Source organism: Catharus ustulatus, chromosome 2 (assembly GCF_009819885.2).
Source record: "Catharus ustulatus isolate bCatUst1 chromosome 2, bCatUst1.pri.v2, whole genome shotgun sequence".
Taxonomy (NCBI): domain Eukaryota; kingdom Metazoa; phylum Chordata; class Aves; order Passeriformes; family Turdidae; genus Catharus; species Catharus ustulatus.
In genome coordinates, this window is record NC_046222.1 from 43,523,919 (window position 1) to 43,549,834 (window position 25,916).

The 25,916-nt window shown below is 37.7% G+C and overlaps 1 protein-coding gene across 2 annotated transcripts; it reads right to left on the bottom strand.

Moving 5' to 3' along the window:
• Positions 1–10,128: 10,128 nt before the first annotated feature.
• DCUN1D5 (defective in cullin neddylation 1 domain containing 5) lies at positions 10,129–25,510 on the bottom strand. 2 transcript variants are annotated; one of them, XM_033051762.2, is made up of 8 exons: positions 25,132–25,510; positions 22,479–22,561; positions 19,937–20,007; positions 19,443–19,534; positions 14,497–14,605; positions 14,298–14,402; positions 13,334–13,436; positions 10,129–12,579 (listed from the first exon to the last, which is right to left on the bottom strand). In XM_033051762.2, the coding sequence occupies exons 1-8, from the start codon at positions 25,209–25,211 to the stop codon at positions 12,524–12,526; spliced, it is 699 nt and encodes a 232-aa protein (XP_032907653.1). In that variant the 5' UTR covers positions 25,212–25,510; the 3' UTR covers positions 10,129–12,523. The 2 variants fall into 2 exon arrangements, with proteins under 2 accessions (XP_032907653.1, XP_032907654.1); XM_033051763.2 differs by lacking the exon at positions 25,132–25,510 and adding an exon at positions 22,934–23,004.
• Between the last annotated feature and the right edge of the window lie 406 nt (positions 25,511–25,916).

The following is a 25,916-nucleotide window of genomic DNA, read 5'->3' on the forward strand; positions in this document are numbered from 1 at the left end:
TGCAGCACCCAAGTAGGTCAAGCCCACAGTACTACTGTATTCATAGATGCATGGTTTTCAAAGAGAGGGTGGAATGAATGTGGTTCCAGACTATTTCTAAATTTCTTGGGTCACATGATACTATTCAGTAACTTCTGAATCAGTGGCCAGTTTACAAAAGAAGTAATAGAAAAGTATGATGATGTGCATATGAGTAATAAAGAATACAGATTAGAAAATCAATACAGCACATCATTAAATGATATACATTTTACAGCATTTGCTTCCTCCAAAATTTCTCAAGGAACCACAGACTTCTGAGTTTTTTGGGCTTGCCCATCACAGAACTGACGCATTATAAATAATGTTTCACATGACATTATAAATAGTTAAAACAAAGACTGATGAGTTACATCAGTGACATGTCAAGGGTAGGAAAAACATAAAATATTTGCCAGCAAGCATCTCCCTAAGATGTATAAATTTTAAAAGAGACTGCATTGCTTACTTAAAATATAACTGATAACTGTTATGACTTTACTGTCACCAAGTCCACTTCAGATGATATCATGAGTATGACTTCCACAGGAACAAAAAGATACAGAAACAGAGGGGGGAAAATGCCTTCAGAACCTATCCAAGACCTCAAGAACTAACAGTTTCACTGCCTTTATCCTATAGCTGGAACAATAATACTGGCCCAAACAGTCTATGCAGAAATGCTGATCTACCTGGTCTGCGTTCAGTTTAATAAAAAAACCTCACCTCATAAAGAGAAAAATAAGGAACTTCCTGAAAATGTTACTTTAGAAAGAAAAATCAGCATGAGATAAAGGAACTACTGTTATTTTACAGGAGAAGAATTTATTCAAAGTTTCTATTCACTGAGAAGGTTCACAAGTGAAATGGTCCTTAAATTTTTCAAGTTATATATGGACAAACAAAATAAAATCAGAGTTTTCTTTGAAATGAGCTCTTTCTATAGATATCAGATCAAGCCATAGGAACACTTAACACTTCATCCTAATTGGACAGCAAGTAAAATTCACACTTAAGCAACATTCATTATGCAGCAGTGTTAAGAAAGCCAACCTAGCCAGAATAGGTTGATCTGAATAGCAGAAGTAGGCTGTGTAGATGTGATTCTTCAAGTGAAGTAATTTCACCTGATTTTGTTTGTTCTTTCCAGTTTTCAACAAACCATAGAGAAAAAAAAAAGGTACAAGTTCTTAAAAGTTTGTCTAGGTCTGCATGTCTCTTAAAATAGAACAAAATCACAAAAGACAAAACAGAAATTATGAACAGAAATATGTTTGAGCACACTCTTTTCACTGCTGTGAAAACCATAATGTCTTTCCTCCTGGTGGCCTGGCCTCTCAGTTAATTCTTGTACCTGTGACACTGCCTTAAATCTGTTAATTCCATTTTTATTACACCTTCTGAATTTCTGCAGGCCATTTGTTTAATGAAAACCATTAAACTGAGATGGACTGGATGAGATCTTCAAGGAAGTTCCAAGTGCTGAACAAAGTAGTTTTAGACGGTTTTTCTTCTGTACAGGGTTGATCCGGTGTCCCCTGCTTTGTTTTGGTTACAGGAGAGCTAGTGATGCCGTCGCCCATGGGAACTGGCTTGTGACCCATCTGCTCTAATTTCCAAGAATGTGATGAACTCACCCAGTCCTTCTGATTCACTGTTTAATCAGCTGACAGATTATGCTGCATATATTCAGTTATAAACCTTATTTCTTCTGTTGAACTGGACTTAGAGTAGAAAGTGATATTCAGAGAATTTGGAGAGCAAACTTAGAGTGTGCCTAAACTCTCTTTGGTAGAGAGTGCACTCATCAGAAATCCAAGCCCTACTAAAATGAAAATTCAAGTTTATAACATTCACCTGAATTTCCCTGAAAGCCACAAAAGCTTACTAGGCTACTGGACAAAAAGAAGACTGTTCTCTGTCCCTGTTTGTGACTGTTGTTCCTGAGTGGCTCTAACAATTAGGTATATTCTGGGATACCTCATCTGTTTTGCCCTGAAACAGACATGACTCAGGCATCTACTGGCTCCTGCACATCAAAAGCAGCAGTTCTGGGGACCCCCATCAGCAGGTACTTGGACACCTGTGGAAGCAAAAGAAAGAACCTGGGGCTATTAGAGCTATAGTCACCTCTGTGGCTGGATATTGCATAGGTGCTCAAGATCTGCCTGAAGCCCTAGGAGGATCTGATGCTGGCTCTGAACCTCGCTCCAGAGGGAAGTGTCTGTTGAGGGAATGGTGCTCTAGGACCTCCTCAACACACCTTGCACACCAATGACTACTGGGAAAAAAAAAGCTTCATTTTACAGATGCACAGAGAGCTTCAGGGTCCAATTCAGGAACATGGGGAAACTATAGCCTTTATGTTACCAGAGCACTCTGCAAACCCACTTCCATCCACTACCTGAAGTTCTACAGGACACAATAATGACATCAATATACATACCTAAAACGATAGAAAGAGGTATTAAAATCACATGGTTGTAGAAGTTGCAAATATAATGAAGCAGTATTTCTTCTCTTTTTTTTTTGTAAAGGATTGTATGTGGGTATACCCTAACATTTATGCAAAGCTACTTTTTATCCACAGTAACCTCACTCTACAAAACTTCCCCCAGCCTCTACACTTTCTCACATTAATTGCACAGTTGGTTGTGCTTTGTGCATGTATTGCATTAACACATTTATGAGTGGACTTGAATAATATTGCCCCAAGTGTATTCCTTTATCTGGGATCAAAGGTGCATCCCTATGACACTCTAAAGATAGCCTTTCTAGGTCTCTTTTGAAAACAGTATTTTAAAGTCTTAGTCCTACTGATAAGTCTCTGATACTGGCTTCTTGGTGTACGTAGCAGGAGTCTTGTCTTACTTTGCTCATTTTCTAGCATGTATTTTGCAAGGAGACAGCCCTGAAGACTGATGGGTTCTGGTACCATTAAAAGATTCTGTGGAGCAAAATTTAGGTGTGGATTTACTTGTTAATGAAATCAATCTCAGTTTAAAAAACAAATGGCCTTTAAAAAAAGCAGCATATGCAAGATGTTAGTTAAATCCTTTAATCAACAGATGAGTGTTCACTGATTCTTTTCTAGTTATGTTTACCTAAAAGTCAACTTGCTCAGCTACACTGTTAAAAGCTCCAAATCATCTCTCTGTGTTAAAACTGAGAATAACCTGTTCCATTTCAGTATTCCAAAATATGATCCATTTTCCTTGAAGCCAAAAATAGAAAGTAAGGAGATGTTTACTTCTATGTTAGTCACAACAGTGGGTTGCACTGATGGCAAACATAAAAAAGGTCCATTGGATAAGGTAACATAGTTCTATTAACCTAATTAATTTCATTTAAAAAAAATAAAATTTGAAATGACTGTTCAGTCAGTGCCGCTGCTGAAAGCCTGAAATACTGTAACACATTCATAACACAGAGTCTGAGATCAAAATTTTTGGTGGAATTTTTTTTTAACTTGCTCTAGCTAGAAATCAATGTTTTCAATATTCAGTATTCTTCCAAAATCAAAATTATTCCTACTCCCTCTGCTCTCAGTCTCTTGCATTAGAAATACTGCTATAAAACTAGCAGATTTTCAGAGTTAGGTGTACTCATGTTACCTAAGTAAGAAACCACTACTTTCTTCTTGCTTTGTACCATTGGATTCTTTATGTAGAGAAAGACTAAGAACAATTAGATGGAAGGTGTAATTCTGACAAAACAGAGACATTTAACTTTGACAGTCAACAGTAACAGTCACATCTAAGTATTTCCTTGAATGGCCATAAAGCCTCTATTGTCTTTTATTGAAGCTAGGAAGAAAACCACAATTACAACTATAGAAGCATGACTTCTCCAAGATATTTACAAAACTCATTGACACTATGCACTGAAATATTGTAATTTTAATTCACTACATTTTATGAAGCTTAGCTTCCAACTCCATTATTTTCTGATCAATTTATTCAGTAAAATGATAACTAAAATAAAACTCTTACCTCTAAACCTAGTTTCTTGTGATTTAACTGTTTTGAAAATTTTCTTCAGGATTTTTCCGTTCATGTACTGGAAAGATACACATTACAGAGAAAGGGAGCAGGGTAGCAAGCTAAGGAGGGACAGTTTCTTGGTTGTGGGTGTCATTTCTACTTGGTCTACAAACTTGTGTTGTGTTTGCATAAAGCAAAGCTGTAAATTTACTTTTTTAGCATACTGCTAATTCACTAGTTTGGTCCTAAGCATCAAACACGGGCAATGTTTGTACCAATAAAGAACATCTAGTAACAACAGAAAGCACATACCATTAGGGGGCAAGATATACTTGTAAACATGTAAGATGTAAAGCTGTCCTCTGCTTCTTGAAGAGGTAGGCCAATAAACATAAATTCCTAGCCAAAATTACCCTTCCATGCTTAGATAAAATAACATTGAATGGTGAGGAGGGCTACTGAACAGTAGATGTACATGCAGCACCAATCCTAGTCATACAACTGAATCCAAGTCCTTTAATTTCTAGTTCTGAAGGCATGAAACTCCTAGAAGCTTCATCAGGAGTTCACTGGTCTTGTCTCCTGTGGACTCTGTTAGTGGAAACATCCAGGCATTAAATGGTTTCCTCTTCCTAGCAGTCACTAGAACACTATAAGGAGTTACATTGCTGCAAAAGAGAAATTATATTTTTGGATATTCAAATCTTAAAAGCAGGCCCTCTCATGCTAAGCATCTGCATAAACAAACATCCAAAGCCTGAAAATCCAGAGCAGGTAACTTCGTTTACATAAAGCAGTATATCTGCCAAAAGCTAACTATGCCAGAAACTGCCTGAAAACGTCCATTTCCCTGTACCTTACTGTGTCCCATTTCTGATCCTGTGAATATGTGGCATAATGTAGTGTGATAATCTTTATTTCTCACTGCCATATAACAAAGAAATACTTCCAACCTCACTGAAAACACCCGTTTCAAACTGTAACCCAAATGATGGACACAGGTCTGGCCTGCAATCCAATCCAAAAGTCAGCACTTCCTCTGTCTTCCGCCTGGAACTGTTCAGCAGCAAAAGCGTAGCAGTTTGTGTGCACTAATGACTGCACATAGAAAATTAATTTTAAAATATGTATTAAAATCTAAGACAGAAGGGCATAAAATAAATGTCTGTTCAATCATTAGGAATCTAATTTCTGGACAGTTGAAATCTTAAACTATTTGGAGAACTGAGTCCCTGTTATTTACTTCCATTATTTACATAACCAAAATAATTGTACAACTCAATTGGAATAATCATTGGTGAATTCAACTATGCTAGTATATACAAAATCTTTGAGTTAAAAAAGGCAAAAATATTCAATAAACATATAAACTAAACAAGACACGAGAATAAGAATTTTTCTCTCTGGAATTTGATACCATCAAGACTAGAACACAAGTTCTTTGTTTAATAATGTTTTTCATGAATATTGAGCAACTATAGATGATGTACTTAAATGGAAAAAATAATATTTCAATTGCAGAAATAGTCTAGTTAAAAGACAAGCACTATGCAAAGCAGAAGCACAGTGTTAGTAGAACAGTAGTATGATTCAATTGGAACAAAAGTTTTATTAACAACAAAGTACCCAGCACAATGAAATTGAAGCCTTACATGCTAGTGCATTAGCTGTCCAGCAAACTCTCAAATCAATAGAAAAATTTTATTCTGTTATTAAACAAAGACTATGAAAATGTTCCCTGATGAACATTGACCTTTTAAGGAAAATACAATGAGCATCAAAAAATAAAACAGCAAATAAAGGTTGTTTTGAAGCTTATTCCCTGCTTCAAACAGCTCCTAACACTTCAGATGCTTCCCCATGACTTCAGAAACCAGTGTTTTTTCATTGAGCAAAGCAGCATACTCACTATGCTGCAAATTTATGTGAAGAAGTCCTATACACTACATTACTAAAGCCATAAGCTATGCATTGAAGAAGTACACATTGCAATGAACTTCAGCACAGCATAGACTCAGTTGTACAGCACAGGCACAGCGAATATCCTCGTGGGACTTAACACATGACCTAAAATCGAGGGCCCATGAACAATTTAGAAATAAAGGAAAGTCAGAAACATTGGCAAAGGGTGGGCCTTGGCACATAAATATCGCAGTGATTCACTCAAGTGTCAGTAATAATTACTGTCTTCCCATAAACACTGTGATCTTCAATTCTACAAAGACATTTTTCCACATTAGAATACTCATTCTCTAAGCCAGTAATCACCATACCAAGGAAAAAAAGCCCAACAATCAACCCCAAACCATAAAAAGTCAGTCACTGGCTCTGGAATCAGGTTACTGAAGATTCAGGAAGGAAATAGAATTTCACTATCAGAACTTTTAACAGACTTCCTCCTTGGAAGAACCACTCCAAGGTAGAAAAAACACCATCAAGGGGTAGATTTGCATAGGACAGAAAGGTGACCAGCCACTTCCACAGTTCCAAAGAAGTACATATGATTTAGGAAAGCTGAGCAGAAGAGACTCTCCTTTCTAATTCTCCTTACAGCTTCAAAATCTTTCTGGGCAGTTTCCATCACATTGAACGCTAGATGGGAAATATTTATCTATTTATTTTTATGTATAAAACTGTGTGTGCATGTATTGAGGCTACGAGTCTGAAACAGAGAGAAAGCATACCCCTGGTTACACCAAGAGCCATGAAAATACAGGGGAAAGTGCCAGGATAGTAATGGATTTTATTTTGAGATATATTTCCTACTCTTTCCCCTACATACCATCAATATTTCCACTTCCCATCTTGGCAGTAGCACCATGTCATGACCCAGGACCAGTCCTCAGAGCTCAAACAGTGGCCTGTGCTTTGTAGTACTACTCAATCCTGATGCAAAATCCCGACATGCATGAGGGAATAAACCATTTCTTTTGTTTAGTAGATAGAACCAGTATCTGTAACTGTGACACAAAACATCACTCTGATGCAAGTGTCAGGTATGCAGAGAACCTATTCTTCATATAACAAATGTTCCCTTTCCTACTGTTGTAATATGAAAAGAATTAAAGCTATTACATTTCTCATGGATTAATGACGATTTTTTTCAGATGCGTCCTGACTAAAGTTTTGTCTATGTTCAAATTGACATATGTTGAGCAGTTACATGAGGATGAACTATATAGCTATTAATCATATTTCTTTTGTAAGTTTTAATTATTGAGAGACATTACATTATAGGATACTAGTTTTTTTTTAAATTAGAAAAACTGTTTTATAATTAACTGATTTTGAATGCTAAAATAATTTCACATTAAGCCTTTGGTAGTTAGAAGGCTAGATGCCACATCTACCACTTCATTTTATGGTAATTTAATTATTATAATAGGCACAACAAACCTTTCTGAAATATCCTAATATTTAAAAGAATAAAAAATACCTCAGTGCTATTACCAGAAAAAAAATTAGCTAGCTAGCAGTTCTGTGTTCTAGCCCTTTAATATACTATCATAAAATGAATAGTGGAAGCAAACAAAGTAATTCTGGAAACACTAAGGCAAAATTTAAGATGTATATTAGCTAGAATTGAAATCAAACAAAAATACCTTTATTTTATAAACAGCACTAATTCATGACTGAGCTGACAAAAATACATACATGGACAAACCCCTGAAACATAAGAGTGATTCTTTTTTAAATTGTCATTATTTGGGAAGAAGTTTAATTTAAGAAGCTAAAGAACTTCATGTGTTGAAAGCAACTTTATCAACACGCAGTTTCTAGAGAAACAGGACACAACCATTACTAATTTATAAATTATGAAAATGTAAGTCATTCAATAGAAACACACTGGAATCAACTTGGATTAAAGAAACAGTACTTAGCTCATCAAGACAAACGTGTCCACTCTAAGGCCTATAAAACAAATTCACTAACTTTCTTCTTCTGTCACTGTTATGGTCACTACTCAGGGGAAGAAGCTAAGGAGATCCAAATATGTAGACAGTGTCATACTCTGATTAAATAGGACAAAAACAGGAACAAGATTAAAGTTTAGAATCCAGATGATGTGATATACTGATTTCATTTTGGTGATGCACCTGGCAGTGGTTTGAAATTAAAATAGAAGTTAAGGTAACACAGGCTACATAACCTTGCAGAGCATGTTCAGGCTTTAATGCACATATCCATCAATTCAGTGCCCATTCTCACAGAGACAGAAAGAGATACAGGAAGAATGATAATCCAGATGAGATGGGTAAAGAAGTAACAAAACTCTTGCCATCACTTGTAAATATGAGATGCCTGCTGTGCATATACCACTAAACTTCTACTGGCTCAGGAAGGCATCATTGTCAAAAACAATATAAAGCAGAACCATGGAGGCAATAAACAGGCATTGCCTTAGGTCTGAAAGAGACTGAGGGAAGACAGTCCTGATGCAGGTATAACATCAGACCTCCACAACTAGGAAGTGTCAAGAGTGGAATAAGCTGCATCTACAAGAAAAGTAGTATTATTAACTCAAACATATGACAGGATGTCGTCTTTGATCCTTTCTGTAACGGACTCTGAAAGACCCTATGGAAGAATGCATTAGGAAACACCAAGTCCTTTCCTAAAAGCAGACACCTGACCCAAGAGATACACTGGGGAAGAGGCTGGGAGGGAAGGCAGCTGGGGAAGAGAGAAAAGCTCATTCCCTCTTCATTCACATGCACTGCAACAGGTTGTTGGAACTGTGTTTGTTCAATGAATAATTAATAGCAGTTAATTTCCAAGATCATGATGTTCTATCAGCATCTATTAATGTGGGATATAACCAAGAATAGCATTTGCTGTTACTCACAGTTACAATAAAGTCCTATTTCCTACATCTACACACAGAAGCAAAGAAAAAAGGTTAACTTAACAATGAGACTGATCCGTCTTGCTGGAATTAAGTTACCTCAGTGATTTTTTAAACAATTACACATACACAAAAACACATAAGGAAAAACAAAGAGGCAGCATAACAAAAAAAATTTCTGCCCTATTACACACCATTTTATTCATCATACTTAACAAAGCTAAGCCTGCAAAAATTGAAAATATCAGAAACATTAAATTTCTGGTCCCTTTTGCACTTTTTGTGCAGTCAGTATCAATGTATTAGCACAAAGCTTTTGACAGATACAAAAAAAAAACCCCTGGACAGAGGCCAGGGCCCTCATTTGGGCTACCCAAGATAGGTACCAGGCAGATATCTGTGGTCATCTCAAAAGCCATATTCAAAGTCTGCTATATAGAAAATTGAAATTATAGCCATTAGTAGAATTTAAAAAGCTAATTTCAACAGTAAAGATAAACTCGATCAAAACTACATATACAGTTAAAGACATAGGTAAACATACACAACTGTTTAATTCAAGATCACATTTTTACACAGGAGAAATACTACATTCTGATTCACCAGTATGGCTTTTTCCATAAATAGGTGGGTATTTTCAGACTTTAAACTGAAAACTGTTAGTTGTCTAAGAAAATTAGAAGTGATTAATTGTGTTAGGAAGAATTAATGCCAAGAAATGAAAGCGAGATTAATGTGAAATTTATAGGATTAAGACAGAAACCACTATGATTTAATTTCGGAAGACATTTCACCTTCAATTTAACTATTTGTCACACTGTGGCAGCATATTTCATCTGTGAACTTGCATCTTACAACACTGAATGATAAGGACTAACATTTAAAAAAAAATTCAATAGACTGAAATGCACCTGAGCAAAACAAAAATTAAAGTCCAAAGACTAAAGAAAGCATTTAGCAGAAGTCAAGTTTTGGCTCGTGGATATGCACAAAATTTAAACAAAACAAAACGAAACCAAGTTAACAGCTATTGGCACTTATCCACAATAAGCTGCAAGGTGATGTAATAAAACGCAGCTAATAAACATGATTGGTTCACAATGAAACTGTACAAGCCATTAATTCACATTGAAACAATACACCTGATTGCAGTTTTGAGCAAAGAACCCATAACTTAAAATTGTGTTTTATTCGAATTTGAAAAACTAGTTTAAATACATTAATCCCCAAAGTTTTACAGTAACTGATGATTTTCAATCACTCACACAACCACACTGTAAATCCCTGAAACATGGATTTATTATAGGAATACTGATAAAACCTTAACAGATACAAATGATACATCACATAGTGTCTTACACCTTAATGGCAAGTACTTGACCACCTAAGATTGGTAGGTGCATCACTCCTACTTTTATACTCTAATACGATCATCTAGGACCAAATGGTTTAAATGGAATTCACAACAGTTCACAGTTATCTAAAAGCAATGATCTTTTAAAATCAACCTATAAAAGATTCTCTTCTGACCAGTATTTCAAACTTTTGGAAAGAGAACAGCCTAGTGGGGACTAAACACAGTATGTGAGTCATTGCAGTGAACTTGAAAGTCATTTCAGAATCCGCATCCCTGAAGAGATTTAGCATACAGCAGGACATCCCTTGACATCAGTTACATGGTGCAGGTTTATCTGTGCATCTTAAGACCTCATTGTACCAGCAGGTCTCAGACTGTTGAAATTAATCTCATTCTGGCAGAAGCTTTCTGTGGGGTAGGGCAATTCCCAAATGAAAGGCACTCTGTTACGAGTGAAATCAGAATTATCAGCAATGCAAATGGACAACTTGTAACATATCGAAGGGAAACTGCAGCTTACATGAGGTCTAAAATTAGGTACTTTCTGTAAAACAGGTGAAAAAATATTCAGAGCAGCTGTAGTGCATCTGTTTACATGCACACAGACACTAGCCATTGTACAAGCAGAGATCTTCCCAGTATCTCAACAGTTGTTTATTTCCTCCAGTGCTTTTTTCACTTGGGTGCAACCAAGCTCCTAGAGTTCAAGGTGACTCACAGCCCACAGCCCACCACTGCAGTGTGTCCTGCAGCCCTCAGCAAGCAGACCTGGAGAGAAGTTGCAAGGGTGGTCCTCAGTAGTAGAACAAGAGCACAGGCACACACCACTAGTTGGTACCCCTTATTTCTCCTCACACCTTTTCTTTTTTTTTTGACAGCCTCCTTCTTAAAAAAAAAAAAAAAAAACACCTTGGGAATACAGCTTTCCTTAAGGACAGGAAAGCTCATACTTGTTAGTTTGACTAAGGGATGTGCAAAACAGAAGTAATTTCCCTGAGGCAAAGATCTCCAAGTCATGCCTAGTTTACATTGTCTAGTCTATTTCACTTGTTGAAATATTTGGCACACTGAGGCCTTTCTGAGTCTCCCAGTATAATCACAGTCTGTATTATACATTTATATAACAAAGCAGAAGTTGCAAATGCTTCATTCTCTCATTCTGGTTTGGTTTTTCACGTTTACTGATTAAAATCCCTTTCCTTCTCAAAGGTGCCATTGGGTCTCCTGGGCAGGGAGGTAGAGTGAGAAACTTCTACTGTATTTAAAGGCTGTCATGAATACTGAATGCCTAAAAGGGCAACCACAGTAGTTATTGTACTCAAAACACAGAGTAACAGGGTGACAATTAATACCCCGTTACACACAGCCTATTACTTGGTCAAAAGTAGGTGATAAAATAGTTGCTTCTTGATTTACATTATGAAAACCATCCAGAGAGGAAAAAAAAGTCATGTTATGAGTGCCTCCAGTCTAAAACACGTAAGAAGCAAAGCTTGAAACCAAGTCTTCCCAGTTTTCCCTTTTAAAATATAAATTGCACTTTTATACAAAGCAATCCAAAGAGCCCAAACAGCAGTAAAAATTGGAAGCTGCCTTGCTGTACCAAGGAGTATCTGTGTTCAGCATCTGAAATATAGGTAAATAGTTTTCAGCCATTCTGCACATAGAACCATCTGCTCCACACCTTTTTGCCTTGAAAGGGCCTGCTATTAAATGCCATGCCACTGGGTGGGGAAGAAACAAAGAAATAAAAAACAATAGTAGGAGTTTAAGGCCTTTGTCTCCACAAGGAGCTGAAAACTCTGGCACAACCCATGACCAATACTTACTATGAAAATTACCACACTTCCACACCCAGGGCTTCCAAAATCAGTCATTCTTTCTAACATTTGCCACACAAGACAATCACACCAACAGCAAGCAACAGCGCCAATTAAGCATTTTTAAGGTCTTCAAAAATTCATAGCAAAGGGCACTTCTGAGAAAGATATCTTATAGATTTGGTTTTAAAAATAGACACCACACTCACATTCAAGGGACATCCTTCACTTTTAGGCCTTTGTCACAAATCTGAATCTTTATTGTTCTGAAATAAATGCTATAAACATAAGACTCAAAACAAGAACTCCAACTTTCAGTCTCAGAAGAGGTGTGGTTCAATGCCCATATCACATGTAACAAGAAAGTCTCCTTAAAAAAGGAAAAAAAAATTACGGTAAAGTCTTTCTTATGAATGAAAATGCAATCCTTAGTTTTTCTCATTACTTTGTGTACAGGCAGGCACCAAAAAAAACTTTTGCATTTTCTTTTGAATTCTTGCTATGACGCTTGACGAACTTTCTGCCATTCAACAAATTCATCCAAAAGTACGGGCCCTGCAAACGGAAAAAACTTGGAATTATAACTGGCAATGTCTTTCAAACACCTTCTTTTGAAGAGGGTTCAAACTATTGGTCTAGGAAACATCCATGTCAATCCTATGGCAAAATATTCAGATTAGTACAAACATTCCAATCCAAGGTTAAGAAGTGCACAAAAACACTATATAGCGTTATGGAAAAACTGTTCCTGATATCTGACAGGTGGAGTGAATTGAATGGAAAGCATAAAAATAATCTTATAAATCTTGCAAATCAGAACAACTAATTCCTTCTTCCTAAAGTTTTCAAAATTGTGAATTAGAACATGGACCAAAATGGGACTTAGGCAATTCAGTCATGGCATGACTGACTACCAGCCAGGTGAAGACTTCAGCCCCAAGTACCAGCAGGTAGGCAAAAATTGTTAAGCTAGAGTTTATTATACTAGTACAAAATGAGAGTTTGCTGTTTATATTTCTACTTGCAAGTCTACAGTTGCATGCAGGAAGTACCTTCACTAGAACCTCACTGAATACAAGCTGGTTCAAGTAAACCATCATACTATTGAAATACTACACCCCTGACATACAATTAAGAGCAATTCATATCTGCAGCTTGAAGATGGATGGTTACCAGGGCTGTTTTTCTACACATTGTTGGGAAAAAAAATTTATACCTTACAGTATTGTTTCTTTAACAGAAATTTGTTTTGTGCAATTAAAAAATTCTCTGCTAATATTTGAATAAGCAAAACATTAAGAATACTTACATGCGCCATCTTCATCATAGTTGCTAAGATCTGCATGGACAGTTCTGCTGAACTCTAGTACATTGTACCACTGATCCTTGTTCATAACTCTATACTTCGATTGCTAGGAAAAGTAATTTCAAAATATTAAAACATCAAGTGGAATTTGGTATTCTGGCATCTCATTTATCTCATTTTATCTTCAATGAGTTCCTAACAGACAATTTAATGGGTAACAATGGTTATTACTTACTTGATTTTTAATTTAAAAAAATACTACACATGAACATATTTCATAATTATGAAACCACATAAAATGATTTCTTGGAAGATCAGAGCAGAATCAAATTTCCCAAAACCTGGAAATCAGTAAGTCACCACTCTAAGCTTCAAAAACTGATGTATTTTTGCCTTGCCCTGAAGCAAGGCGTATCTAGCTCAGATGTATTTCCAGAATGAATTATTAAAAAAAAATAAATCTTTTCTTCAGGGTACAATACATTATGAACATAAGGATATCTACTTTACAGTCTTAGTACTGTTTTGAAGCCAGGGAATAGTCTTGAGCCTAATGTATTCCACAACCTACACCCATTCACTTTAATCGCTCGTGGGCAGCTGAGCTGACCAAAATCTTCCAGATAGAGTCAGAGATCAAGGTACCTACACACTTTATCTGCACAAAGCACACTTGAAATGCATTGCACATGTAGCTGAAGAGACTAGTGGAGCTCTACTACTTACTTTTAAATTTGTATTTACAGCACAACCAAGATGGAATTTTAGTTGCCTTTGATAAGAAAAAGGGCTGGGGCACAGGGAGGAAGATAAGGATCTGTGATGTATACAAGAACATCAGTGTTTCATAAGAGAATTGGGAATGGAAAGGGAGTAATATGGACACATTCTTGAAAAAAATTAACAATAGTCTCACAGAGCAGTCCAACTACTATGCCAACATTCACAAAGTCAAGGAAACTTGTACCTCCAGGTATTGATAAAATACTGAAAACAGTGGCCAAGTTCTTCCAAGCAGAAGAGCTAACATGGACTTCGCAGTATCAATATCAAGACTTCGCTGGTCTTTTTCCTAATGTTGAATAAAGAAAGCACAGAAACCAATCAAGTACAAGCTTGTTGAATAAATTAATGAAAGAACTTTCCTAACATTTCAGCAGTCTTACCCTTGCAAAATCAAAGGCGTATCTGTAGATATTCTTAAAGGATGAAATGTCATTCAACTGTGACCGTAAGAAGTCAAATTTACTCTGTAATTTTTCTGTACAGTCACACCTTAAAAAAAACCAAAAAAAAGCCAAAGCATTAGGAGTTCAAAACACAACATTTAAGCAATGAAAAAAATGCCAGCAAGCATAAAAAATTAAAATCATGAAAACAGAATCATTAGATATCCAGGAGCTATACTGTAAAACTGACTTAATATTGAACATGCTCAACATTTGCAGCTTACTGAAATGATGAATGCTGGCTTCTGTAAGCAAGTTTTTTGTTTTAAATATATCTGCAACATAACACAAATAACCACATCTCAAATAATAGTCTTAATTCCAATCTCTGCAATCTATATTCATACACAGCAGTATCATATCTTCCAATCACTATGAAAGTTTGAAGAAAACATCATTCAGTGTGCATTAAGGGGTAAAATCTAGCTATAATGGGAAAACGCAAAACCTAAACATGTAGTTTTGAAGTGTGTGTTTACAAATGGCAGGATTGAGCAGGCACTCTGCAAACCATATTAGTCTGCTCATGTTTTATGACTGATAAATGCAAGCTCTGATAAAACCTTAATCATCTGAATTAGTCAGCAGCTATTCAACTGAAAAATCAAAGGCTGTATGAGAATGTACAGGCCTCCTAGACAACAGGATAAGGCTTTGGTAAAAATAACCCTTTGGCAGGAAGATCTTGTATTTTACTCAGCAAGGATTTTTGTTTCCAAGTAGAAAATGGGTCGGATTCACCAACAACGGGAAAGGAAAATGCAATTTAACCTTGCTAATCCTCCAGAAAACATTAACTCAATGGAACAGTTATAACAGGACATTTTATTCCTATAGAAAAGCTGCCATGACTAAAAAAGAATAAATTAAAAAAATCTACCTTGCCTTGTATCCTTCGTGAAGAAGCATACTTTCAGAAATGCAGCTGTACATAAATACTTCCTTTGGTCACGTGTCCCCCTTTTGGCAGCCTGCCTCTCAGAGAATACATTTGCACCTCTAACAGCTCCACATGGACTTGTCACACAGGCCCCCAGCAAGGGCCCTTCGGGGGTACTGTAGGTTGCTGAGATGCTGTGCTTTGATGCTGTACTTTGCCCACAGCTGATACTTCCTGTTCCTCAGATCTGCCAGCCTGTGTGTGCACAGCTGTCTGTCAGTCTGTCTCTCTCAGACTGTGACAAGAGAAATGTAGCAATTCCAACTGATGCAACCTTTTGTTATTTCTTGTCTCTAGCAGAATCTACCTAAAGCAGCACTGAATCCTACCCAATACTGGTGTTAGATAAATAAAGCTATTAGCTAATTAAGCTACATATTCAGATGACAGCTAATACATTCTGTGATAAACCATATAACAAATTGAAAAGAACTCTTGTTAAATTAACTTCGGTAAATTTAACTTATGTTAAAATTACTTTTGTCTTCAGCCACCTAGTTGGTCTGTATTCTACTATTTAACCCTTAAACCAGCATTATGCTATGCTAGAAAGGTATCATATTTTTTATTCATATCTCTTCTATGTTCAAAACTTCATACTGCCAACAATATTCTACACATTTGAAGACAAATCTAACTATTTAATCTACCTAAATGGTCAAGTTTTTAGTGTACTAGTAACATATATAAGCTATTTATAGTGGGTTTACCACACATTTTGCTAAATATAATTTGACTGAGATTATTTACCATATCATGGGTAAACAAAAATTTCGGTGTTCAAATTTCTTACAAACTACTTTGCTAAAATTGTTCAAATAATCATAAATCTAAGTGCAAAGTAAAATGCCAGCTATCCTCTACCATACTATTGGCAATGTGCATTTTAATACACAACTGATTATTTTGAAAAAGTTGGTATGAAAATGAGCAATTATTAAGTGTCAAGACTCCTAAGCAATTTATTATCAGTGCATTTATAATCAAACCGATCATGCTCAGACCAGCAACACTCTCTGGATCCTGACACATAGACATGTCTCTGTTAAAGCTGTTCAGGGCATTTCTGTACCTAGCCACTGACTTTTCTCCCAGAAAGAGACAAGGAGTTGTCAAACTCCGGTTGTATGGAGATACAGCTGCTTGTGTGGCTGCACCATAAAACAGATGACTGAGGTCACCCACACTAAGAATAATCTTCCTAATAACCAGAACAACCTTCACTAGCACAAGGGAATTAACACTAAACTCCTGTACAGACACTAGAAAAAGATGCAATTTCTCAGCGTCTTTACTGAAAAACAGCATTAAACAATGCTACCTCAAGATCAACAAAATTAGACATTAGCTTACTAAATTATCTTCTCATCCCTACATCATTTTTAACAGAACTCAAATTAGCATCAAAAAGTGGTTGTATTTTAATTTCTGTTGAGGTAGACAGATCATCCAAGGCATAGCTAACATGGACAAAGTGATGATTCATTTACTCCTAACTCAGATATTTCAATATATTATATTTCATAGCTATTCACATATGCTTGTCTTTTATAAAAAGAAAAATCCGTAAGATGTATACAAACATTAAACCAAAAGCATTTAATGTTAGTATATATATTTCTTCCTAAGGAGCTATTTAAAGTAGCTGAAATAAACTGCCTAGCAGAGGTACTTGATTCTCTCTGCTATGAAGAGAGCTTGCATACACACTCAAACACATATATGTATGTGGCAGAATTCACCCTACCTACACAATGTACTGGAAACCTCCCAGTCTAAGTTGCTTAGGTCTTACAGAGTCTATTTAGGGCTCAATTTACCTTCATTTTGACAGTATCTACAACCATCACACATTTATCTTTCTCATCTCTTAACAGCAAACTTCACCAGTGTATTACAAAACAACATGCAGAGAGACTGTCAGGCATCCAAATGCTGCCACCTAACAGTAAATTAGAGATAGATGTCCTAAGCTTCAAGTGTTGCCACTCATAAAGGACTAGCCAAGCAACCTCTAAGAGCAATTCAGGTGACCAGTCATTAGGTCTTAGGGCAAACTGGATACCTCCCTAGGCTCCATTACACTGCCTGGATCACCAAAGATTGCAATAAGAGTTTAAGAAATCCTGCTCTTGCATACAAATCAAACATTTAGGTATCTTACTATTGAGTTGAATTCCACCCAAGCCTGTTCATTAACTTGTGTGACATTTCATGTATTTTGATACAAGGATTCTACAACAGAAGTCTGGTTAGAATACACTGAGGTTTTAATGCATTTCAATCTCATTTCTTCATGCAAAAATCAAAAGAAAAAAATAGGCTGTACAAGTATGCAGTAATATTTTACAGTTTTAAGTGCAAAATCCTTTTCCTTCAAACCTCTGTCAAACCTTTCAAGAGAAAATAGATAACCCCATTCCAGATGGAATCCCATAATACGATCCTCCCTTCCTAGTAAGCAACAACAGTACAAGTTTACAGGTTTGTATCTTCTTTCATCATGGTTTAATCACAGCCAGCCACTAAGCGCCACGGAGCTGCTCACTCACTCACAGCCAAAACCCAAACATATTTTTTGGCCAATGGATCTTGAGCTGTGTTATGTGAGCATCTCTCCTTCAACCAGCTGCTTAGCCAGCTTATTAGAGAACAACAGGGGAAGTAAAACATACACATTAACTGCTTTAGGCTTAGGCAAGTGCTCTCAGCAGAACTCTGTTTCTATGAAAATGCACAGCAGCACTCTATTTTCAGTCTTAAACACATTTAGACTATAGCACAGCCAGCTCTGTTCTGAAAAGAAGCAGAAGATTTCCAGTCACAGCAAATTATTAGAAACAAAGTCTAAAACATCAGCTCTGAACAGCTGCTGATTTTATGTATCTTTGCGCTTGCATTCTGTGAGATTGGCTAACTCCTAAAATCTTCTATTTGGGAATAAAAACTAAGTCCTTCACATAAATGACCAATACCCATTCACTGCATATGAAAAATCACGCACCCAGAATTTAATCTGTCATCCTGAATTCCAGGCAGTTTAATCCTTCCAGCCCCTAATTTAATTTCTGGTGATAGTTACAAAATAATCATGCCATGTATCAGAAGCCTGATCCAAAATCAATTAAGAGTTAAGAGAGCCAGTCCAGAGTCACTTACTCCATAGTTTTGAATAATCAGAGGGTATCTGCCTGATACAATTTCCCAAACCCATCCACAACTAACAGTGCAAGGGTAAAATCAACACCTCTTTCCCCAGTATGCTCCAGCTGCAAGAGTAGCTCCCTACTTGTAAGACCGAATGCAGTGTCATAATAAGACACCCTTAAAACACTAGGATACCACAAGTAGTTACACAGGGAACAAACAAAAAATACCATCAGAACTAAGCCTTGCTAAAAGCTGATTACTTTAATGTAAGAAACAATCTCTTTAGGCAGGGCATTAACTTACCAAAAATTCAAATGCAAACAGAAAGAGCAAGAAGCTAATTTATAAATTGAAAAGGTGTTACTTAATCTAAGCATTAAGCATGGCTTCTGACATCCATCTAACAAATAATACTAAAAAGCCAAATTATCCATGCAGTCCTCATCTATAAAGCTCAGAAATCAGTAAAATCTTTCCAAAATATTAGTGCTGAGAAATGCTTATGTGCAAGTCCAGATCTACTTATTTACATCTGCTAAATAGAATGATATTTTAATGTATTTTTGTAAGAAAAGGAAGCCACCGAAACCTGTCTTAACTAGGTTTGGACAGTAACTTAATCCTTTGAATGAACTCATCAGACTAATTTCACAGTTGTGGACCAAAGTAAGACCGAAAAGCCAGCTTTTTTGTGTCTTATTTCCAACATATATGAAACAGAGCAAGAATAGTTAAGTTATAGGTACAAGCATAAACATAGAACATGGTATTAGATATATAAAAACACTCTTACTGTAATGAGGTCATTCCTTTTAACCATTCTTCCTTGGTAAAAAATCCCATGCTTTCAGCCTCTAGTTTCCAGGCTAAAACTAACATAATAATCTAGGAGAAACAAAATAAAAATAAGGGGAGGAAAAGGAGTCAGTACTTAAGAAAAAGCTGATTTACTAATGTACAAGAATAAAATTCTAATGCATTCAAACACTCTAGCAATTTTGGTACATGCTTGATTTTTGTATTTGTTACCATTAAAAAATTCAGCTATATACAAATTTTCCCTATTTCCAATTTTTGATATTTAAGTATTACTATACCCCACCCCGCCCCCCAAAAAAAAGGTTCCACACTAGACAAGTATAACTGATGTATTCAGCTGAAATGTCTTAGAGCAGCTCCTACAAGCAGGAAGATGAAAAACTCTGCTTAGTGGAGTTGAGTTTTACACAGAACTTAACCTTATCTAATATCCTCTTAGGTGTTATTAGCACTATGAAAGAAACTTACATTTTCAGGTTCAACACCGATGTCTTCACAGAATTTTTCCATTCCTTCAGGGCCTACAACTTCATCAGGACCTTCAAAGCAAAAACCACATCAGAGTGGAGTCTAAGTAACATTCACTGCTCACAAGGGTTATGCACAATAACTAGTCTATACTGCACCCAAAGTATGTCTAAAAACATCGAATTATGCCATTAAGTAGCTTTTAAGCTAAAACTACCTTATCAAGTGCAATTGTGTAGCCACGTATGGTATGTGCTACACCAGAATGTTTGTGCTGGGCACTGCCTCCCTATGACAGCAGATGAGCCATTTTAGTTTTTTATCTGAGTTTTCAAGACTCCATTGAATTTCCTACTGATGCAGTTCAACTCCAATAACTGTGGGAGTCAATTGTTTTAAGAATTTGGGTACTGCTACTCTCTGCTGAAGTTACTTTATGAATAATGTTCTTGAAAAAATTATTTTATCAACAATAAAAAACATTGATTTTGTCTGAGCTATTACAGATATTCTTCTTTTCAATGGTGCCAACATTATGGGTTTACATTAACAGAGGAGGGTGAATCTGCAAATAACGTAAGATTAGTTTTATGATGCTGAGTAATATAAACAAAGTGGTAAAAATAAATTGAAAAAATCCTGAGCATGTTAGCCATATACAAAGCAGAAAAAGGTCAAGAACTGCAATGAGAACAGCTTGATTAGAAACACAACAGTTAGTGTTATGCTGTAATTTCTCCATTTTAACACAAGTCTTTAAAATGCAGCAAAACAGTGCATTTAGAGAGTGCATACAGACACACTCTAGAGTGTTTTGTTCCTCTGATCTCTCTCTGGTTTCAGTTATTTTGACTAAGCCTGTTCCAAAAAGGACTCCTACTGGACAGCCAAATATTATTAAAGGGCCTGTCAACACACTATTTGATGTGTCTTGGATCATTACATTAACATTTAGTGAGTATGAACTCATGTAAAAGGCAAAAGTTTTAGCATCCAAAACAACATGCCACTTTACAACTTTTTAGCAAATTTTGCTACTTATAATAGGCAGAGTCCTTGATGATACCTGTTTTCACTTTATCTGCTGCCCGTGTAAGCAGAAGCCTCTTCAAGAGTTTGGATAATGTGCTTTGAATCACTACTCACTGCGAGATTGACAATAAAAACTATAGAGAATGGCTACTTTCACAGGAAAATAAAATGCAACTGACATTTAAGATCATGAACCCCTACCTCTTTAAAAATATTGTAAAAGATATTTTGCCTAGGTAAGTAAGGTCAAACAGTGTTAGACACAGAATGTAAAAAAAAAAAAAAAGCAAGTTATGAAGAGAAACACATACAAGGGTACACAGGTAATGACAAGAAATCATAGGTACAACTTATAGACAAAATTATACACACACGTACATGTTTATCTTTCAGTGGAAACATTTTATCTCCTATTGTACATAATTTAACTGGAATTCTATCTCCTGCTGGAAATGTGGCCTTTTTTGATTACTGGTTAACTAAATGTTGAACCTCTCACATTCAATTCTTGACTCAAAGACAAAATTTACAGACATTTAATTCTGAAGAATGTGCAAACACATGTATCACAAGAAAATTAATTTTGAATTAATATTTCCCTAGAAATGACTCTACTCCAGAAAAGTATGCCTCAAACCTAAAGTAGAAAGCCAATGACTAAACAAGAGTAGTTCATTGGTATGAAAAGACTGCAAGGAAATATCAGTCCTGATAAATAGACTCAAATCAATTGCTGGCAGATAAATCAGCAGCTCTCTCCATACTAAGATCTGGCAATTAACAAGTTTTTATCACCAACCATTTACAATGGACTTTTAGATGGGATTAGCTAAGAAATTTACAACAATTTAGAAATCCAGAGTTCGGAAACCATACAATTGGTAAATAAATAGCAGCAATAGTGTGATAAATGCTGCAAAATACGCTGCATATTCACTGAAAGCAGCTATTTGATGGCAATTGTGAGTTATTTGAAAGAAGCTACTTCAAATATTTTTGGAATGACACACTTGTTATTTAAAATATCAAAAATGTTAATACAACTTCTCAGATGGAAAAACAGTATAAACCTCTATTATTTTGTTTTGTGAAAGTGAAATCCAAGGAGCTTAAACCATGACCTACGTCATTAGCTTTCCAATATGATCACAGAAGATATAGTTAGATACATAAGTATCATTCTGATTATCTCTCAATGTCTTGACTTCTACTCGACAATTTCAAAGCAAGACGCAGAATCACTCAGTATATCCTGGTTCAACATTGCTGAACATCTATTATTTCATTTTAAAGTTATAAAGCATAAAGAAAAATAAGTCAAAAAGAACAAATACCAAGAAGGTGATAGCAAAAGCTATACTAAGTCTAGTACATGTTATAAGGACGGAAATACAGACATAGTTTCATGTCTACGTCAGCATAAAAAAAGCAAAATGCAAGCAGTATTTGATACATTGCTTTATTTAAAGCAAAACAATTTAGTTTAAAACATGAACGCATTGCATATTACCTGCATATTCATAAAACCAAGCCAGGCACTTTTTGCTTGAAAAATGTTCCTCTCCACTTATTACTTTACCAGATGCTTGTGATCTGCAGTAGCAAATGAAAACACAGGAATGAATAGTGTTATTTTGATGAGCATGTGAAACACAGGAAAAATTAAATTACACCACATTTATTATTAATCCTTTTAAATTGTTTTGTGAGGTCAATATACATCTACAGTTACACTGAATTTCATAAAAGGCAACTGTCTGTCATCCTCAATTCCAGTTGGAACATAAAACTACCTTTAGAATACAACCATCTCATAGCCCAAATTATTGCAACCATTACCTTTTTTGAAATGCAGAAGTACTGCTATCTCGTAGATATTAAACAAAAAAAACCCCCACACAGATGGCCAAAATATCACTCCTCAGTAATTCAAATGCCTCATTATCTACTTATATTTATACGTACAGGCATTTAATGTTAGGTCTCTAATAAGCAGCATGATCTTCAAGAGTGCTGAATATGCACAGATCCCATTAAGGTCAACAGAAGCTGCAGAGTTTGACATATTTAAAAGTCAGGTTATTTATAGTTAACCATCCAAATCTGGGAAAAAAAAACTCAGTCAATTCGTTTACATTATACATGTAAGTAAGAACCTGCAAATTCTATAGGTATTTGGTAAGTATACCAGAATAGTAGTGTGCAATCTGTGGCAAGACTGAAGCTGCTCAGCACACGCAGCTTCCCCCATCATTGTCTTCATTATGTAACACATAACCCAGTTTGCCTAGCAAGTGAATTCTGTAATTCATCACTCATTAAAACAATGCACAGAATTTCTTCCAGTAAAAACACTGACTACACAAAGGCATCTTCAGTCAGTAAGGAGTTGCAGCACCTTTTCAATGCATCCTCCTTTCAAACATAAATTACAGACTTTTAGAACAAGCTAATGTTATTTCTAACAATGAGGTGAAAGCTAATCATATGAGAAGATTTAAAATTATGCAGCTCCCACATTGCAATTTTAAAATTAAAACGTCAAGCAGGAGAAGAATGGTTCAATTCTGAGAGGGGTGAACAACTTTAACTCCCAATGTATCATTTTTAGCTTCGCTGGAAAAGAATGTAGCAGTCTAAGAAGCAGCCTTCTGTGCTGAAAGCTAGAATTAAAGGTGTCCTACGAACATTCATCCATCCATCCAACTGGCATTAGGAATGCAAGCCACCAGAAAGAGGCAGAGTCATATGGTATGCTATTGCTTATTGGCTTTATCCAGATTAACATAGATCTATTTGTAATCACTGCTTTTACTAAAGAATATTACCAATAAATTGTTGTGTAAGAACATGATGCCAAAAATGCTTGTGTATCTAACATTTTCTGGTCACCTAGCATGAACTCTCATATCATAGCTTTTGCCCAACAACTAGCTCCCTGTAGAATCTTTTTTTTTTTTAAGCTATGAAAACACTTTAAGTAAAAGAAATTAACATCATACAATTTTGATTAACAGTGTTCCAGAAAGACAAACTGAAACTGAATACATGCAAACAAGAGCTAAGATGAGCAAGGAAACTGAAAGCTGGCATTACAAACCAGAATAACTTAGCTTTTTTAAGTATAGAAAATAAATTATGAGAAAACAAAAGCATTCCCTCTAAATCTACTTTGAGGCAGAACCATGAGGGAGCAGAATGGTATAGAGGGTACTGCTGGCACAAGAACAGTTATTTATAGGCAATGAATAAACTGACTGAAACTAAAAGGTCATCAATGACCACAGAAAGCGAGCTCTGGAATAGCTACCCACACTGAACAGTCATAACAAAATAAGAGCCTGGGTACTTCTAAGCTCAAGCTGGGCCAGCCTATGAGAAAGGCCAAACGCCACAATTTTTTGCAACAGCCATTCCCGCAGTGTTGATTTCGCAAGTCTTTTGTATCCTCATGTCCCCAGGACGTTAGTCGTAACTACTGCTTTACTGGCATGCTTGGCAAGGCCTAACAGATGAAGCAGGCAGTTACTTCGGGGAAGGCACGCTACGCTCCTGCTGCACCGCACTAATGGCTTATCATTCTAACATCTATCATTCTAGCAGCATCTTTCGGGTATCACGGCAGAAAGTGGTCTTCTTATTGTAGTTAATGAACAAGATGCCTATAGTTATAAGAGAAACCTTTTCTGCTCTTGTTTTCCAGTGTGTTGACCAAGCCTTCCAATCCACCAAAAAAAAAAAAAAAAAAAAAAAGAGAAAAAAAAAAGAAAGAAAGAGGGGGAAGAAAAGAAAAGAGGAAACGACGACGATTTAGCACAGACACTGAGTACTGGCAACCTTCAAGTGAGGAGAGCCGCCTACCCCAGGGAGATAGAACGAATATGGGGACAAACGCCAGAGCTGGCCCTGCAGGCAGAGCCAAAGGCAAAGGCAGCCGGGAATAGGAGCCGTTCCGCGGCGTTTCCCCCGAGGCGTGACCGCGCCGCACGCCGCCGCACCTGCACCGGACGTGCCCGCCGGCACGGCCTGGCCCTGCCGGGCCGCACACGGCCTCACCGCGCCCGCCGCCCCGGGAAGCCCCGCGGCTGCCGCAGCCGAGGGCCCGCGGAGGAGCGGCCCGGGACGTGACCGCCGGCACCGGCCGCCGCCCCGCGAGACGGTACCTGCCGAGTTTACATTTCTTGAGGCCGGTGTCGTCCGCCGCCGCCGCCCCCGAGGACTTCCTCTTCTTCTTCACCGGCATCGTCCTGCCTCGGGGCGGGGCCGCCCCGCTGCCGGGGCCCGCAGCCGAGGCCCCCCCGGGCTCGCTTCCCCTGGCCGCCGCTGCGTCCCGAGACCGGCGGTGAGGAAACGAGAGGAGACCCCGATCCTGCTGGTCCTCCCCAGCCCCACCGGGCGCTGCCGCCCCCCGCTCGCCACAGGCAGACGGCGCCGCCGCCCCGTTCCCAGAAGCGGGTGTCGCGCCGGGGGCGGGAGCGAGCGCGGGCGGTATCGGCTGCGGAGGGAACGGCGAGAACGACCCGGACACAGACGGCGCCGGGCCGGAAGTGGAAGCGCCGCCGGGGCGGGGCCGCGCCGGGACCCGCCCCCGGGAGGGCGGGGCTGCCGCGCGTGTTTCCCGGCCGGAGCGGGAGCCGCGTGTGCGGGCAGGGGCCGCGGTGCCGGGTACAGCTCAGCGCTTGCAGTGAAATGAACGGGGAAGCGCCAAGGCTTCCGGTCCTTCCCGGTCCGCGCGGTCACACCTCACACCCGGGGGGAACTGAGTGTCCTGCCAGCGCCGGAGGCGAGCCTGGGGCTGGGACGGCCGCCTGCTGAGAGGCCGAGTTCTAGGGCAGCTGCTGGACGGGACGGGCGGTGCTCTGTCCCTTTAGAGAGCCGCGGGGCGCGGATCGCTACGCCCGCACTGACCCGCGAAACCACGGGCAGCTCCAAGCTTGTGGTCCCGGTG